This window comes from Myotis davidii, unplaced genomic scaffold, assembly GCF_000327345.1.
Source record: "Myotis davidii unplaced genomic scaffold, ASM32734v1 scaffold148, whole genome shotgun sequence".
Classification (NCBI taxonomy): Eukaryota; Metazoa; Chordata; class Mammalia; order Chiroptera; family Vespertilionidae; genus Myotis; species Myotis davidii.
The window spans coordinates 3,168,655-3,184,119 of record NW_006299479.1 but is presented as its reverse complement, the minus strand read 5'-3'; the positions used below and the strand labels follow the sequence as shown (position 1 = coordinate 3,184,119).

Sequence of the window (15,465 nt, the reverse complement as noted above, 5' to 3'; positions counted from 1 at the left end):
GACGCTGGGGCTGCAGGATCTGTACCAGGGACTCCTGCAGAGCTTGCTTTACTGTGGAAGTCACCGCTGAAAGGGAGGAGGCAGCGCACCCATGAATCCCAAGGCTGTACTCCAAGATCGCCCAACACCTTTCTGCGCTAAGGGAACTAGGATCTGGATGCTACTATGATCCTGCCCCAGGAATCCACACATATCTGGTTCTGTCCGAACAAACACTTCCCAAGTATTAACTCATTTAAACCTCTTAGTAACAAAATCTAAGTCATGTAACAGAGGTTGAGAGCTTCAGAGATTTGCCAGAAGTCATGGAGGCCAACGCACTGGTATGCATAATGCCCTGCGCACACTGGTTGAGGCCGATACTTACTGCTGAATGTCCCCATCACCTTCCCTTCCAACTTGTTGGCCACGGATTCACAGAGTTGGACTGCAATGTCTGCTGCGACATTCTTAGCTGAGGAGAGGGGAACGGTGTGTGAGTGTCGTTTCAGGTCACCAACTCTCACGGTGTAGCTAGGAAACTAGATGGTTCTACCCTCCCCCATCCCTACCCCACAAACAAGCCCGCCTGTTCCTAGAACTTACCAATGAGATGGTCACGCATCTTGTCCAGCACAGACTCCATGTCTTCACGGCTCAAGCTCTTGGAACCCACGAGGCCCTTCAGCATCCCAAACATGCCACCCAGAGTCCCCTTGGCAGCACTGCAGGCACAGGAGATTACGGGTACACACAAAGCCAGCGGGCAGGAGTCAAACCTCATCCGCTGTGCAGCCACACACACCCTGCACCCCCTGAAATTCCCTACCTAGGTTTGGTAGGGTTTTGAGCAGCCCCTTCATCATCAGAGCTGCTGCAGTCCAGATCCTGAAGCTGCCCCCCAGGCCCAGTCCCTCGAATCTGCAGGGTTTGGGGAAAGGAAGGAGAGAGAATTAGGTAGGAATTCTAAAGGTTCTGAGGGGGAAAGCCCAGGATTCACCCTGTTTACACTGCTCAGTCTCTCGGATTTGGGAAGAGACCTCTTCACTCAAAGAAATTCAAGGTACTGCCCCCTCCTCTCTACTTCCAACTTACTTTTTTAAACTTTTATTTTAGAGGAAGAGAGAGGGATAGAAAAATAGAAACATCAATGAGTGAGGAACATCATCGATCGGCTGCCTCCTGCACACCCCCTATGGGGATCAAGCCTACAACCCGGGCACATGCCCTGACTGGGAATCAAACCAGCCACCTCTAGGTACATGGGTCAATGCTCAACCACTGAACCACACCGGTCGGGCCCTCCCATTCCGTTAAATGGTAACCCTCACTCAGACCTCTGTTGACTCTCACCAAGTTGATGTCCTCAGGCGGGGCAACCTCTGGGGCCCCATTGGTGGTAGGAGCGCTATAATCCAGGTCTTCCTTGTTAGCACAGCCGCCCAGCGCCCACACCCGCGGCGCCTTTTTGCCCTTCTCCTTTGAAGCATCTGACTTCGTGGACTTGCTGAAAGGGTTACGGCACAGGGTTATGGCGGAGAAGCAGGAGAGGAAACATCCCCCCAAAATCCAGAGACAAAAACGCCCTTGCCCCCAACACGGCTAGGTTATGGCGAAGGTTAGAATGCTCACCTGGACTTGTCTGCAGCCTTCCCATGTTTCTGAATGAACTCCTCTCGCTTCCTCCGGATCAGCTCCTCTTTGGAAAGTTCTACCCCATTGTCGGCCCCCACTGACTTTTCTGCAGGGGCCGTCTTGCTGGCAGTCAAGGGGACATCAAAACCTGTTAGGAGAAAACTCCCTGGAGAAAAAGGACCAGATTCCAACAAAATAGACCATAGGGAGGAATTTCCTTAAAGAAGAAACTAGGAGCAAACATTTTGGGGCTCACAAGGACTGGGAATGATAGCAAGGGCGGGGGGCATGAGAGTCAGGGAGACAAGCAATGACAGAGGACGGGGGACCCCTTCAGTACTTAGGGCCACGTTAACTTTTCATGCCCCATATGTCCAAGGAGCTCACACCAACCTTCCTTCTTGGCCCCCTTGTTTTTTTTATTCTTTGCTTTCTCCTTGGGCTTTTCACCCCGGGTCTCAATCATGGATCTCACAGGCTTCTTGGCCTTTTCAGAATCTTCAAATTTCTTCATGGTGGTTGGAGCCCGGACCTTACTGCTCTCCTCCGCTTCGCTAAAGCGAGAGAGAATGGCTCACCGGTAGAGACAGGGTCCTCACACCGAGAGGATCATTGAGGACGGGGCAGCACATTTGGAAGCATCTTTCAATGAACCTTGGCTACCCCTGATCGGGCCTCGGGAAGGGAGGGAGCTCCGCAAGCCACGGAAATCGATGGGGGGGGGGGGGGGCCTCTCACCGGAGGAGCCGCAGAAAGTCATTCTGGAAATCGAAAGTGCCATTCAACAGACTTAGAGCGCTTTGCTGTTGGATCTCGGTGCGGTACTTGTCCCGAAAGAGCCGGTGCACGTCATCTATCAACTTGTCGACATATGTCAGCGTTAGGATCTTCTGAAAACCAACCTGTTTCGGGGAAGAAACAGAGCCAACAGATCTGCTTACAGGCCATCCCGGAGCGGAGGGACGCCAAGTCAGCCCGGGCCTCCAGATTGGCTAAGCCGCCTGGCAGGTGTCCCTGACCCGAGGGGCAGCCAAGCTCCCGGACTGAGCCCCAGAGTCTCTCCCTTCCCCCCGCCTCCCTCTCTGTCTTCTCATATAACACCATCTGCTGTGAACCGGGGTTCCCTTCTCTCAACAGTCAGGACTGTGTTGAAAATGCACTGGTCCCTCCAAGATGCCACCACTCACCACAAACACCAGCTCAAACTGGTTGTCCAGTTTATACTTGAGCGTGAGGGCTTCATGGGTGAAGGAGTTGTTGCCGCCCCTTTCCTGGAAAGAGAGGAAGTCTCCGAGTTCAGACTATTCCCCAGAAAACCCAGTCTCGGGCCCCTCAACGACCACCTTTGGGAAAGCACCGAACACTCCCCCCAGTGTCAGACCTGTCCCAGGACACGAGGATGCTGGGGCACCGCCTGTGACATCCCACCGGGGAGAAAAGGAGGTACCGTGGGGGTGGGGGTGGGGGGAGAGTGAGACAGTGACACGACACCTGGGAGCCCGAGGGAAGCAGTCGTCATAGAAACAGGTCTACTAGCAGGTGTACACTGTCTACAGATTTAAAGGTGTCTTTCCATCCCTCATCTCACCCATCCTTCGGAACAAGAGAAAACCAAGCTGCCAGGAGCGAACGGAGGGAACGATGGTTAGTCTGAAGAGGCGCCTATTCCAGCTGGGGTCCCCGAAAGCGCAGGGGGAGGGGGCGCCGCAAAGTTGCAGGACGGTCCGCCGCGGGCGGGAGAAAGAAGTGGAGCCCCGGCTACCGGCGAGCGGCCAGTCCCGGGGCGGACAGGGCGGGAGCGAGGCGCGGGGCCGGTCGAGGGAGACTATGGGTCGGATCGGGGGTTGTTGGGGGGGAACGAACCCGGAGTCCTGACCCCGCGGGGGCGGTACCTGCAGCAGCACGGAGCGAATCAACGCGTTGACGGGCCCGGTGCAGGAGTCGCTCACGCCCTCGAAGCACCAGAGCACGAGCCCGCCCTTCGAGAAAATGGTGAAGAAGTCGAGCATGGCGGCAGCGGGAATGGAGCCCGGCCGGCGCCGGGAGCTGAGGCCACGATCGCCCCGACTTCCTGCTGCGCCAAGCGCGGGACACGTCACACCAGCGGCCCCGGAAACCAGCTCAACCGCACTTCCGCTCAGAGCTCGGGGATCCCCCCCCCTCCCGCGCTGGAGGGCGCGCCGTGATGACGTAATCAGGCTGGCCCGTGGCGGGGCTGGGCGGGGCTCTTGCGAGGTCACGAGGAGACCGGAGGCCTATAGCGCGTGGAGGCGGGACCCAAGGCGGCCACTGGCCAATGGGTGAGCTCGTCTGAATGGCCGGCGGCGCGGAGCAATGACGTCTTGGGGGCGGTGCCAGGTTTAAGGGTCGCGCTCAGTGGCCGCGCTCGCCAGGACCATGTTTCGAGGGGCGCTATGGCTCTTGGCAGGTCGAGGCTGTGTGGGCCGGGGGCTAAGCACACGCAGTGGAGGCTCGACTCCGGGTAAAGTTGAGGACACCGGAGGGTGTCGTGGTTCCGGGGTACCCCCAGTCTCCGGCTGTGTGACCTTCAGGACTTTGGACCCCGGCTCAGGCAGGGAAGACAGTGGGTCAGCTGTGAGAAGGGGCTAAGCTTGCCCCATGGAGCTTGTGAGGCCAGGACAGGTGTACGGGTCCCCGGTTGCCCTTCTCGGGTGACAGATCCTAGACCTCAGCTCAACACCCGCTTAGACCAGGCTGAGCCACCGGCTGCACGAATGTGCACTGAGTCCTGCGCGCGTGCTGCATGCGGTGCTCAGTGCTGCGGCCCGTGCCAGAGGGAAGAAGAAGAGAGGATTCGCTATGTGTCCTGGGGGTGCCTGAAGTGCAGCCGGAGAGGGGAGACTTTCTTGACCAGCGGTTCTCAACCTGTGGGTCGCGACCCCTTTGGGGGTCGAACGACCCTTTCACAGGGGTCGCCTAAGATCATCGGGAAACACATCTATAATTACATATTGTTTTTGTGATTCATCACTATGCTTTAATGATGTTCAATTTGTAACCATGAAAATACATCCTGCATATCAGATATTTACATGACGATTCATAACAGTAGCAACATGACAGTGATGAAGTAGCAACGAAAATAATTTTATGGTTGGGGGTCGCCACAACAGGAGGAACTGTATGAAAGGGTCGCGGCATGAGGAAGGTTGAGAACCACTGTTCTAGACCAAGACTGGGTCGTCTCCAGCTAGTGTCATGGTAGACCTACATGGAGCAGGTGGCTACCGAGATCAGCCCTGAAGGATGGTTACTGGTTCTGGGAAGGTGTGTGTTCCAAGTGCTGGAAAACTGGGCAAAGGTTAGGAGGAGAAAAATATTGTTCCCGTGCAAGGAACTAGCCAAAGCCATCTAAACAGTTTGAGTAGTAATAGGGAATGTGTGGGAAGGGAAACCCAGATCAAAGACAGATTCTAATGCCGCTGAACGTTGTATTGGAGACAGGGAGAAGACTTGGAGACTTGTGGGTTAGGTGTTCATGACAAAGGATTCATTTATTCAAGGTATTTATTGAGCACATAGGATGTGCCAGGTACTCTGCTAGGCTGGAGATTGGGTGGTGAAGAAGGTACACATAGCACAGTGTGACGCTATCCCTAATAAACTCCAAGTTGCAAATGTGTTGCGTGCTGCAAAAGAGCTTCACCGGGCTGTGAGATAACGTGGCAGAAAAATTCAACATAGTCTAGGGCAGCGGTCGCCAACCTTTCGGACCTCACGGACCACTGGTTGGCGACAGCTCGCTGGTCTAGGGGGTCAGAAAAGGCTTCCCTGAGAATATGTTAACTGAGCTGAGACCTAAGGGGAGCAGAGTTAACTCGGCAAAATGGACCCAGAGTTTCAAAACAGAGAGGACACTTGTGTGGGTTCCCTGTGATGGGAGGAAGTAAGGTGTCATCAAGGAAATTGGGCTGGGAGTGCGGGGAGAGGAGAAGGACAAGGGGAGCAGGAGCCAGGTTGTGCGTTGTCTCCCTGACAATGTTTATGGATTCTGGACTTTCATCCTTAGAGCAATGGAAAGCCATTGGAGGGTTTTAAGCAAGAGAGTGTGTGATTCAATTAGTGTTCAGACAAGGTCAGTCGGGCTACGATGTAGAAAAGAACTGGGGGAGGGTGACAAGAGGGGAATTAGTGTGGGAACAGTTAAGAGGCTTTTGCATTAGTCTAGGTGAGAGATGGTGGTGGTTCAGTGATAGGGCAGTGGTGGCAGAGATAGACAAAAAAGGGGGACAGATTGGGGAGATGTTTCGGAGGCAGAGTCATCGGAACTTTGTAACATATCGGACATGAATGTAAGTCTGCTGGTGGTGACGGATATCCAGGGTAAGGTGCCACTCAGAGGTGCCATGCTTCAGTGGTTGCAGCTTGGAGTGTGCAGGGACCTCTTGGTCCAGGAGCCTGGGACATCCAAATGGCGATGATAATGCAGTTGAGTATAGGTGTGCACAGGAGATATATACGTGTAAGTCACCTATCCTAGGGAGAGAGTATAGACTGTTAATCTTAGGAGGTGGAATCTTGAGCAGGGCATGATGCATGAGAAGGAAGAGAACCTAAAGCAAAGCTGTGGCACACTGCTGGGTGCACGTGGACCTTTTGGGAGGGGCTGACAGTGGGCACTGCCAACTCAGTGTCAAGTTAGCCCACCTTTTCCTGTGCCCATCTCCCAAACCCCTACCACCTGCAAAGGAAATGAATGGCTCTCTGTGACCATAACTGCATCCCACAGACTGGACTGAAAAGGTGTCTGAAATTAAGAAGAAGATCCAGTCAGCTCTTCCTGGAGGGTCCTGGGATCCACTGTATGACACCAGCCACCTGCCCCCTGAACACTCGGATGTCGTGATTGTGGGGGGCGGGGTGCTTGGCCTGTCCGTGGCCTATTGGCTGAAGAGGTTGGAGAAGCCCCGAGGTGCCATCAAGGTGCTGGTGGTGGATCGGGACCACACGGTGAGGTCTGGGGTAGGGCAGTGTCATGAGTGGGGCTTGGATTCGGATTTTACTAAGGACTCTCAGGAGTCGGCAGGGCGGGGACTGAGCTTTGGACCTTGTGGAGAATTAGTCCCAGGGTCATCCTCCTTCCAACTAGGGGCCTTGGCAATAGGTTTTTGCCTTTGAAAGCACATTTCAGTGTTGCATCCTTTGAGATCTCACAGGTCTGGCCAAGAGAGCCTGCATTCAAGTTATAATTAATACAAACAGCTATCTCAACCCCCTTTTTAGGTTCCATCACGCCTCAGGTTTTACACTTAGCTGTTCCTGTTACCACTGCCAGCCAGCCACGAATCTTTTTTTTTTCTTAATATATTTTTATTGATTTCAGACAGGAAGGGAGAGAGAAACATCAATGAGAGAGAATCATTGATCGGCCTCCTGCTCGCCCTGAGCGCTCTCCATCCCTTCTCAATCCCCCCACCGGGGATTGAGCCCACAACCTAGGCATGTGCCCTTGATTGGAATCGAACCTGGGACCTCTCAGTCTGCAGGCCAGCACTCTATCCACTGAGCCAACCCAGCCAGAGCCCAACCACGAATCTTGCTGCTTTGGCCATATCCCTCTGTTTTCCAATTAGAAGATCAAAAGTCCTGTCTTTGGACTTCTGGGCCGTTAACATGTTGCCTGTCCCTTTGTTGATGACTGACAGAAACATCAATGAGAGAGAATCATTGATCGGCCTCCTGCTCGCCCTGAGCGCTCTCCATCCCTTCTCAATCCCCCCACCGGGGATTGAGCCCACAACCTAGGCATGTGCCCTTGATTGGAATCGAACCTGGGACCTCTCAGTCTGCAGGCCAGCACTCTATCCACTGAGCCAACCCAGCCAGAGCCCAACCACGAATCTTGCTGCTTTGGCCATATCCCTCTGTTTTCCAATTAGAAGATCAAAAGTCCTGTCTTTGGACTTCTGGGCCGTTAACATGTTGCCTGTCCCTTTGTTGATGACTGACTCTATTTGCTGTGCACATCTGCTAATGAGGACTTTTATAACCATTGTCCTCTCTGGGCTGCTGGGTTTATCCATGCAGCTCCTCCTAGATCCTAAACCTGCAAGAAGAACTCCCCTTTAACTCAGGGTTCACGGCTCACACAACCCATGACAGTCTCTGCTCCTGTGTAGCAGGGCGCTGCTCCGCCTCAGCCTTCCTTGTCTTCCCACAGTATTCCCAGGCCTCGACCGGGCTTTCCGTGGGCGGGATCCGCCAGCAGTTCTCGCTGCCTGAGAACATCCAGCTCTCCCTCTTCTCAGTGGACTTTCTACGGAACATCAATGTACGTGCAGTGAGATTTGAGGGTTGGGGTGGTGTCCCCTCCTTTAGCCCAGAGAGAGGAGGGCAAACAAGAAGCAGGAGCAGTCGGGCAAGTAGGAACCGGGGCCCTGGTTTTCTTCCCTAGCCAATTTTTTTAACCCAGTTGTTCTCAACCTTCTGGTCCTTTAAATACAGTTCCTCATGTTGTGACCCAACCATAAAATTAGTTTCGTTGCTACTTCATAACTGTCATGTTGCTACTGTTATGAATCGTAATGTAAGTCTCTGATATGCAGGATGGTCTTAGGCGACCCCTGTGAAAGGGTCATTCGACCGCCAAAGGGGTCACGACCCACAGGTTGAGAACCGCTGCCCTAAGCCAAGTCCAGGCTGGGACGATGGAGCTGATGAGACAGGCCCGCCGCCCCTTGGGAACTCAGTTGGGAAAGGCAGGCACAGGCCGAACTTCAAGGCCCTGTGCTAGGGCTGTGATACTGATGCGGACAAAGTGCTGCTGGTGGGCCCCGCATTGCCAGATAAGAACCATCTAGGACACACCCCAGACCTGATAAATCAGAGTCTCTAGGGAGGGGCCCAGGAATCTGCAGGCATTTCCTGTAAGAACCAGATAGTAAGTATTTTAGGCTTTGCTGGCCATACAGTCTCTATTGCAATCACTCAACTTGCAGTCGAAGCACAAAAGCAGCGCTAAAAAAAAAAAGAAAGAAAGCATGAGTATGGCTCATGTACAGAAATAGCCTGAGGGCCGGATATGGCAGCCCTGCCCTCTGTGATAACCATGGTCAGTCAAGAGCAGGAATCGCCAACAGACAGGTCTCCAAGTCTCACACGTGACATCAGGTAATGTCCTAACTGCTTCACAGATAATAACTCAATTTGATCAGAACATCCCCATTTTACATGTGGGGAAATCAAAGTGGTGGCTGGGAGTGAAACCAGGCATTCTGGCTTAGGGGTGTGTTCTTTGAGCACCGTGTTGCAGCCTTTGGGTGCTCAAGGAACAGAATCCCAGAGGAGGTGGCTGTGCTAGCGGGTGCGATTGTCCCAGGAGGTGGGCAGGAGGCTGTCCCCGGTAGAGCGGAGGGAACAGCGACTCACCCTGTTGTGAAAGGAAGGCAAAGGATTCAGGCTGTGCAGCCAACGGACCCTAGGGTGTGGGAAAGGAAGAAGGGGTCAGATGCTGGAAAGCCGAGGACGCTTGTCCCCCATCCATTCAGCAAGGACAGAGAAGGGGCATAAATGAGGTCAAATTCCCGCTTGTGGAGCTGGGTCTGCACTGCTCCCTCTACACGCTCATCCTCACTAACATACACACAGGCACACGTGTTTCTCTCAGGCAGGAAGGAGCCAAAGTGTGTCTGATGTCCCCGGAGCAGCTGCAGAACAAGTTTCCCTGGATTAACACGGACGGAGTGGCCTTGGCGTCTTATGGTGAGGCATGCTCCCAGAGGGCTGCGGGCACCTCAGGTGGGAAGCCTTAGCACCCTGCATCCACGTCACTGAGCAGCGCCTCCCTCTGGCCAGCAAGCCCCCCCACCCCAGGCCATGCCAGCTCTGTTCTTCCGCAGGATTTGACTCGGTGCAGTCAGTCAGCTTGACTTTCCCCAGCGTATGAGCCCAAAGAAGAATAGGGGGTGCAGGAAACAAAAGAAGAGGAGGGCTCTCGACCCTCTTCATCGTCCTCTTTTTCCCTCATAGGGTTGGAGGGTGAAGGTTGGTTTGACCCCTGGTGTCTGCTCCAGGGGCTTCGGCGAAAGGTCCAGTCCCTGGGGGTCCTTTTCTGCCAGGGAGAGGTGACACGTGAGTCTGCCCCCCTTGCCCACTGCTCATATCCTTTGCCATCCAGGGCGCAGGCCTAGACTGTGTCTTTTTTTTTTAATTGTTTTATTGCTTAAAGTATTACAAAGAGTATTACCTATGTCTCCTTCCCCGCCCCCCTGTCTTATGTCCATTGGTTATGCTTATATGCATGCATACAAGTCCTTCGGTTGATCTCTAACCGCCCCCTTCCTGCCCCCAGCCCTCTCCGGCCTTCCCAATATAGTTTGATAGAGCTTAGACCAGCCGTGGGCAAACTACGGCCAGCGGGCCGGATCCTACCCGTTTGAAATGAATAAAACTAAAAAAAAAGAGACCATACCCTTTTATGTAATGATGTTTACTTTGAATTTATATTAGTTCACACAAACACTCCATCCATGCTTTTGTTCCAGCCCTCCGGTCCAGTTTAAGAACCCATTGTGGCCCTCGAGTCAAAACGTTTGCCCACCCCTGGGCTAGACCATGTCTTATCTTCACTCACAAGGGTTGGTGGGGGAAGGGGCTTCTCCCCTGAGGGCTGGTCCTGGGCATCCCAACTCCAGCTGCTGACTAGGCTGCTTCCGCCTCGTGATGGGCTAGAACAGCGATGGCGAACCTTTTGAGCTCGGCGTGTCAGCATTTTGAAAAACCCTAACTTAACTCTGGTGCCGTGTCACATATAGAAATTTTTTGATCTTTGCAACCACAGTAAAACAAAGACTTATATTTTTGATATTCATTTTATATATTTAAATGCCATTTAACAAAGAAAAATCAACCAAAAAAATGAGTTCGCGTGTCACCTCTGACACGCGTGTCATAGATTCGTCACCACTGGGCTAGAAGGTTTCAGTGCTCTCCTGCCCTGAATGCGGCCAAGTTCATCCCCGTTACCCTGTTGGCTGCAGGGTCTGGGAAAGCGTCCAGCCTTCCAGTTCCTTTCCCTAGGACACTAGGACCCTCCTCTCCTTCCTCTCCAAGGCCTCGAGGACTTCTTTCATTTTCTTTCTCCCGCAGGTTTCAGCACGTCATCTAGCCGCATGCAGACCAGCAGTGGGAATGAGGTGACCATGAAGAGGATCCATGAAGTCCATGTAAGTTCCCAGCCTGCGTAACTTCCTCACCAGCGCGGAGGGAGGGAGGAGCACGGTAACGGCTGTCACTTGGAACTTGTACCCACTTCCAGGAAGAAAGTTTCCTCTCATGGTGGCCATTGTAGGGGCCAGGCCCTGCCTCCCTCCCGCTCTGTGCCTGCAGGTGAAGATGGACCACAGCCTGGAATACCAGCCTGTGGAATGTGCCCTCGTGATCAATGCCGCCGGGGCCTGGTCTGGGCAAGTAGCAGAGCTGGCTGGTATTGGGAAGGGCCCACCTGGCACCCTGGAGGGCACCAGGCTACCTGTGGAGCCAAGGAAAAGGTGACTTCCCCCAGGGCAGCTGAGGAGGTTGGTGAGAGGAGGAGAGAAACAATATAAAAGGTGGTTAAACCCGGCCGGCGTGGTTCAGTGGTTGAGCGTCAACCTATGAACCAGGAGGTCACGGTTTGATTCCTGGTCAGGGCACATGCCCGGGTTTTGGGTTTGATCCCCAGGATGGGGTGTGCAAGAGGCAGCCCGCCAATGATTCTCTCATTGATGTTTCCATCTCTTTGCCTCCCCCTCCCTCTCTGAAATCAATCAAAATAAATTTTAAAAAAAGAAAAAACGGTTGTTCAGTGGGAGGAGGGAAGAGTTGCTATTCCCGCCACTTCCTAACCCACCTGGTTATGGCAGGTATGTGTACTTCTGGCACTGCCCCGAGGGACCAGGCCTGGAGACTCCGTTCATGGCAGACACCAGCGGAGCCTATTTCCGCCGGGAAGGATTAGGCCACAACTACGTGGGTGGCTGCAGCCCCACTGAGGTGAGCTAAATGGGGTCGGTGCTTGGGAGGGGATAGCCCAGTGGTCATTAAAGCGTCAGGCTCTGGGGAGGGCCACTGCTGTTACTGATGTGGCAGCGCTTTCAGGTTTCGATTGGGATCTCGTCCCCAGCCCCCACCCACCCAGGGGGTTGACTAAAGAGGTCAGTGAGCTCTGGCTCTATCCCTGTGTCCCCACCTCTCACCCCAGGAGGAGGAACCGGACCCGGGGAACCTGGAAGTGGACCACGATTTCTTCCAGGACAAGGTGTGGCCCCATTTGGCCCACAGAGTACCAGCTTTTCAGAGCCTGAAGGTAACTGGGAGACATGACATTGGAGCATCTCAGGCCCATCTGTCTACCTCACAACTGCTAAGGGCTCTGCGGGTCCAAGGACCCACGCTGTCAACCCCTTCGGCAGTGGTGGAGGGTGCTGCGGCCTGACCAGGAGGGGGTGGCTGCCCTGGCGGCCTTCCAGAGAACCCCAGCGTCTCGTGCACCTGCAGGTTCGGAGCGCTTGGGCCGGCTATTACGACTACAACACCTTTGACCAGAACGGCGTGGTGGGCCCCCACCCCCTGGTCGTCAACATGTACTTTGCCACAGGCTTCAGTGGCCATGGGCTCCAGCAGGCCCCCGCCGTGGGCCGAGCTGTGGCCGAGATGGTGCTAAAGGGCCAGTTCCAGACCATCGACCTGAGCTCCCTCCTCTTCAGCCGCTTTTACTTGGGAGAAAAGGTGGAAGAGCGCAACATCATCTGAGCCTGTCAGCTCTTCGCTGGCCCCACTTCCCCGTCTGTCAGCCCTGGCCAAATCCTGGCCCATGTTCATGTCCTCCTCCCCAAAATCATGCCAGGAGCTCCTCCATCCTCCTCTCACTCAGGTGATTCTGTCCCCATGTGGCTGGGCAGGTGGGCAGGCGGCAGGCTCTGAGGTTCTGCGCCTGAGGCCCAGGCTGAGAGGATGAGGGAGCAGGACCCTGGGGCTGATCCCTGGCCCAGGCTGATGCTGCCCACCAAGGCGATCCAGCTGGACAGCACGCCTCAGTGGTCCTGAGCACCAGGCCCAGGGCTGGCTCCCTCCTGGCACCAACCAGAAAGGTCACCGCTGCCCCTCTTCGCAGAGCCCAGGCAGGGAGTATTCCGGTGCAGCTGGCCCCAATTTATTATCAATCAATAAATGTGGTGAACTCCTTCTTGTCAGTTTTCTGTCTCTTCCTCTCTTCACCCCATGCAGGTGCCTTTGAAGTGCCCGCTAGCCTTTGCCCACAGGTTGGGAGAAGCACAGCCTCCCCGTCTTCCCAGGAGTGTTCTTTTTTTAAAAATCACCACCCGAGGATATTTTCCCATTGCTTTTTAGACATAGTGGAAGAGAGAGAAAGACAGAGAGAAACATCAATGTGAGAGAAACACATCAATTGGTTGCCTCCTGCACACACCCGGACCAGGGCCCTGAGGGGAGGAGCCTGCAATCGAGGTATGTGCCCTTGACCAGAATCAAACCGGAATGCTTCGATTCGCAGGCCGACGCTCTAGCCACTGAGCCAAACCAGCGAGGGCCCCAAGAGCATTCTTAAATCCTCCTTGGCAAGCTAGTGCCTCCTTTTCCCACCTTCCTGCAGGGGTGTGGTTGTAGAGGGAAGGGATGTGTTCATTCCTCTGCAGTATTTATTCAGCTCCAACTGTTGGCCGGGTCTAGGGCAGTGATGGCGAACCTATGATACATGTGTCAGAGGTGACACGTGAACTCATTTTTTTTGGTTGATTTTTCTTTGTTAAATGGCATTTAAATATATAAAATAAATATCAAAAATATAAGTCTTTGTTTTACTATGGTTGCAAAGATCAAAAAATTTCTATATGTGACACGGCACCAGAGTTAAGTTAGGGTTTTTCAAAATGCTGACACGCCGAGCTCAAAAGGTTCGCCATCACTAGTCTAGGGCTACCTATTCGAGATACACCAGCAGGCAAACCTAAAGGTTGAGCAGCTTCACAAAGTGAATGCAGCGGGGAGTGGGAAGGAGGGTGGTTCCAGGCTGATGGAAAACCATATACAGAGGCCTGGGCCCAAGAATTAGCAAGATTTCAGGGCTGGCTGGATCAAAATGCTGACACGCCGGGATCCTGGGGTAAAAGAAGAGGTGCGTCTGGGCCCGGGGCTGAGGAGCCGTGCTGCGGAGCTCTGTCCTTCTGTGGGCAGGGGACACTGCAGGGTTTTCAATAGGGAAACCACATGATCCGATTTTCCTTTTAGAAAAACCATCCTGCCCACCCTGATGTCAAAGCAAGCGGCCAGGTGGAAGGCTGCTATTACAGCCCACACCCCAGGAGCAGCTGTGGTCCAGCCACGAAGCTACAGTAGCAACAAGAAATTGGGTCAAGTAAGGCTCCCTTCTCTGCACTGGACAGCTGGGTGGATGTCATGCCTTTCATGGAGATGAGGAAGGCCAGGGAGGAGTTGCAAGGGGCAAAAAGTTAGGGGCCTGTAGGACACCTGTAGAGATGTCCGTCAGGGTTGAATGTATTGTGGCCTCAGATGGTCTGGGCTGAGGTAGAGAGGTGGACCCCGTGGGAGAGGATGGCATCAGCACAGGATGTGAGAAAAGTAGGGGACGAAGGGGTGAGCCACAGAGGAGGCCGCTGAGGAGGTGGCCAGAGGAAGAAGAAAAGCCCGGAGGGTGAGGGGTCCGGCAGAGGAGGGATGGTCAATGGTGTAAATGCACGTGGGGGCTGGATGCAGCCCAAGTAGGTCGGGGGGACCTCGGGGTCTGAGGTGTGGGCCGTGTTCAGAAGGGAGAAGTGAGTGGGAGTAGTGACAGCTAGTACAGTGCCCGCACCCCCAGGGTCCTTTGGAGAGAAGAATTAAGCAAATGATGGCGGTGGGTCTCACGGATCACCGGGGTGAGGGCGGGAGGAGAGGGCAGATGTGCTGCCAGTGAGGAACATTAGAAGCGCCTGGGGGTGCGGGGTGAAGAGCCAGGAAGAGGAAGGGCCACCGGAATTAGGACAAGAAGGAAATTGCCGGGGGCAAGGGGCCAAGGAGGAACTTGCCAGGGGCATGGGGACAAGGAGGAACTTGCCAGGGGTGTAGGGATAGGGGCCATCAGGTCAAACCCGACACCCCTGTTAACCCTGGGAGGTAGGGTCCTTAGGTGCCCAGTGGGCACTCGCCCTTCAGGACAGACCCCCCCATCTATGGGTCAGAGGAAAAAGGCTCCGCACCACCAGCTACTTCCTTGGAGAGGACAAATGAGCTTATTAAGGTTAGAGAACCCTCCGTCATCCTGCCGGGCTGTGTTCAGGCGGCTGGGAGAGGACTGTGCTCATCACTGCGTCAGTCGTCAGTCGTCAGTCGGTGTCACTAGTAAACTGTGCGAGGGGTGGGGACTAAGCCTTCCCCTCCGCGGGGCACCGAGCTATGGTGATGCCGGCGCGGTGCTTGGCTGGGTGTTCACCTGGGTGCCTCTCGGCTCCCTTTGGAGCACGAAGACGGTCCCGGCCTCGGGGAATCCTCAGTCTAACGCGAGGGCTGCGCCGTGGGCGCACAAGCTCCGAATGGCACCGGTGCAGCGGGAACTGGGGGAGGGAGGCGGGTAGGGAAGGGGAAGAAGGGTTTCCCTGCAAAAGCTACCTAGGTGCCTCTGGCCGGCAGCCGGGCGCTGCGGACAGAACTTGGGGGAGGAGGGTGGGAGCCGAGGGGGCCTCCTCCCCGAGGCCGCGGGTCTCCCTGGTGGGCCCAGGGCTCATCGGCCAGCTGCTGCCCAAGTGGTGACCCCGTGAGCGCCCGCGAGCCCACCTGCCTCGGACCGCGGGGTCCAGGGCGGGGCGCAGCCTGACACTTCCGGGGGCGGGGCAGTGT

General features: G+C 54.8%; 2 protein-coding genes across 3 annotated transcripts in view; one reads left to right on the top strand and one right to left on the bottom strand.

The window, feature by feature from the left end:
* Nucleotides 1–3,752, bottom strand: part of SRPRA (SRP receptor alpha subunit) — a 6,240-nt gene extending 2,488 nt beyond the window's left edge. Inside the window, exons 1-10 of the mRNA XM_006775050.2 lie at nt 3,507–3,752; nt 2,802–2,885; nt 2,353–2,516; nt 2,008–2,168; nt 1,612–1,762; nt 1,333–1,486; nt 809–900; nt 586–704; nt 368–454; nt 1–66 (exon numbers count right to left, since the gene is read on the bottom strand). Coding sequence (XP_006775113.1) covers nt 1–66; nt 368–454; nt 586–704; nt 809–900; nt 1,333–1,486; nt 1,612–1,762; nt 2,008–2,168; nt 2,353–2,516; nt 2,802–2,885; nt 3,507–3,623 — 1,195 coding nt within the window. The 5' untranslated portion in view covers nt 3,624–3,752. The remainder of the gene's footprint in view (nt 67–367; nt 455–585; nt 705–808; nt 901–1,332; nt 1,487–1,611; nt 1,763–2,007; nt 2,169–2,352; nt 2,517–2,801; nt 2,886–3,506) is intronic.
* Nucleotides 3,753–3,949: 197 nt separating this feature from the next.
* FOXRED1 (FAD-dependent oxidoreductase domain containing 1) lies at nt 3,950–12,800 on the top strand. 2 transcript variants are annotated; one of them, XM_006775043.2, is made up of 10 exons: nt 3,950–4,096; nt 6,365–6,585; nt 7,796–7,906; nt 9,246–9,336; nt 9,604–9,705; nt 10,723–10,799; nt 10,963–11,123; nt 11,478–11,607; nt 11,816–11,920; nt 12,112–12,800. In XM_006775043.2, exons 1-10 carry the CDS (start codon nt 4,012–4,014, stop codon nt 12,364–12,366), a joined length of 1,338 nt encoding a protein of 445 aa, XP_006775106.1. In that variant the 5' UTR covers nt 3,950–4,011; the 3' UTR covers nt 12,367–12,800. The 2 variants fall into 2 exon arrangements, with proteins under 2 accessions (XP_006775106.1, XP_015426823.1); XM_015571337.1 differs by having other exon boundaries at nt 7,796–7,915; nt 9,150–9,336.
* Nucleotides 12,801–15,465: the final 2,665 nt, after the last annotated feature.

What these genes read in the sequence shown, in the direction of transcription:
- FOXRED1 (XM_015571337.1), top strand. Translation starts at nt 4,012, where the DNA reads ATGTTTCGAGGGGCGCTATGGCTCTTGGCAGGTCGAGGCTGTGTGGGC. An exon ending in CAGTGGAGGCTCGACTCCGG is followed by an intron (nt 4,097 to 6,364) that starts GTAAAGTTGAGG and finishes TGCATCCCACAG; the next exon opens with ACTGGACTGAAAAGGTGTCT. An exon ending in CCTGTGGAGCCAAGGAAAAG is followed by an intron (nt 11,124 to 11,477) that starts GTGACTTCCCCC and finishes TGGTTATGGCAG; the next exon opens with GTATGTGTACTTCTGGCACT.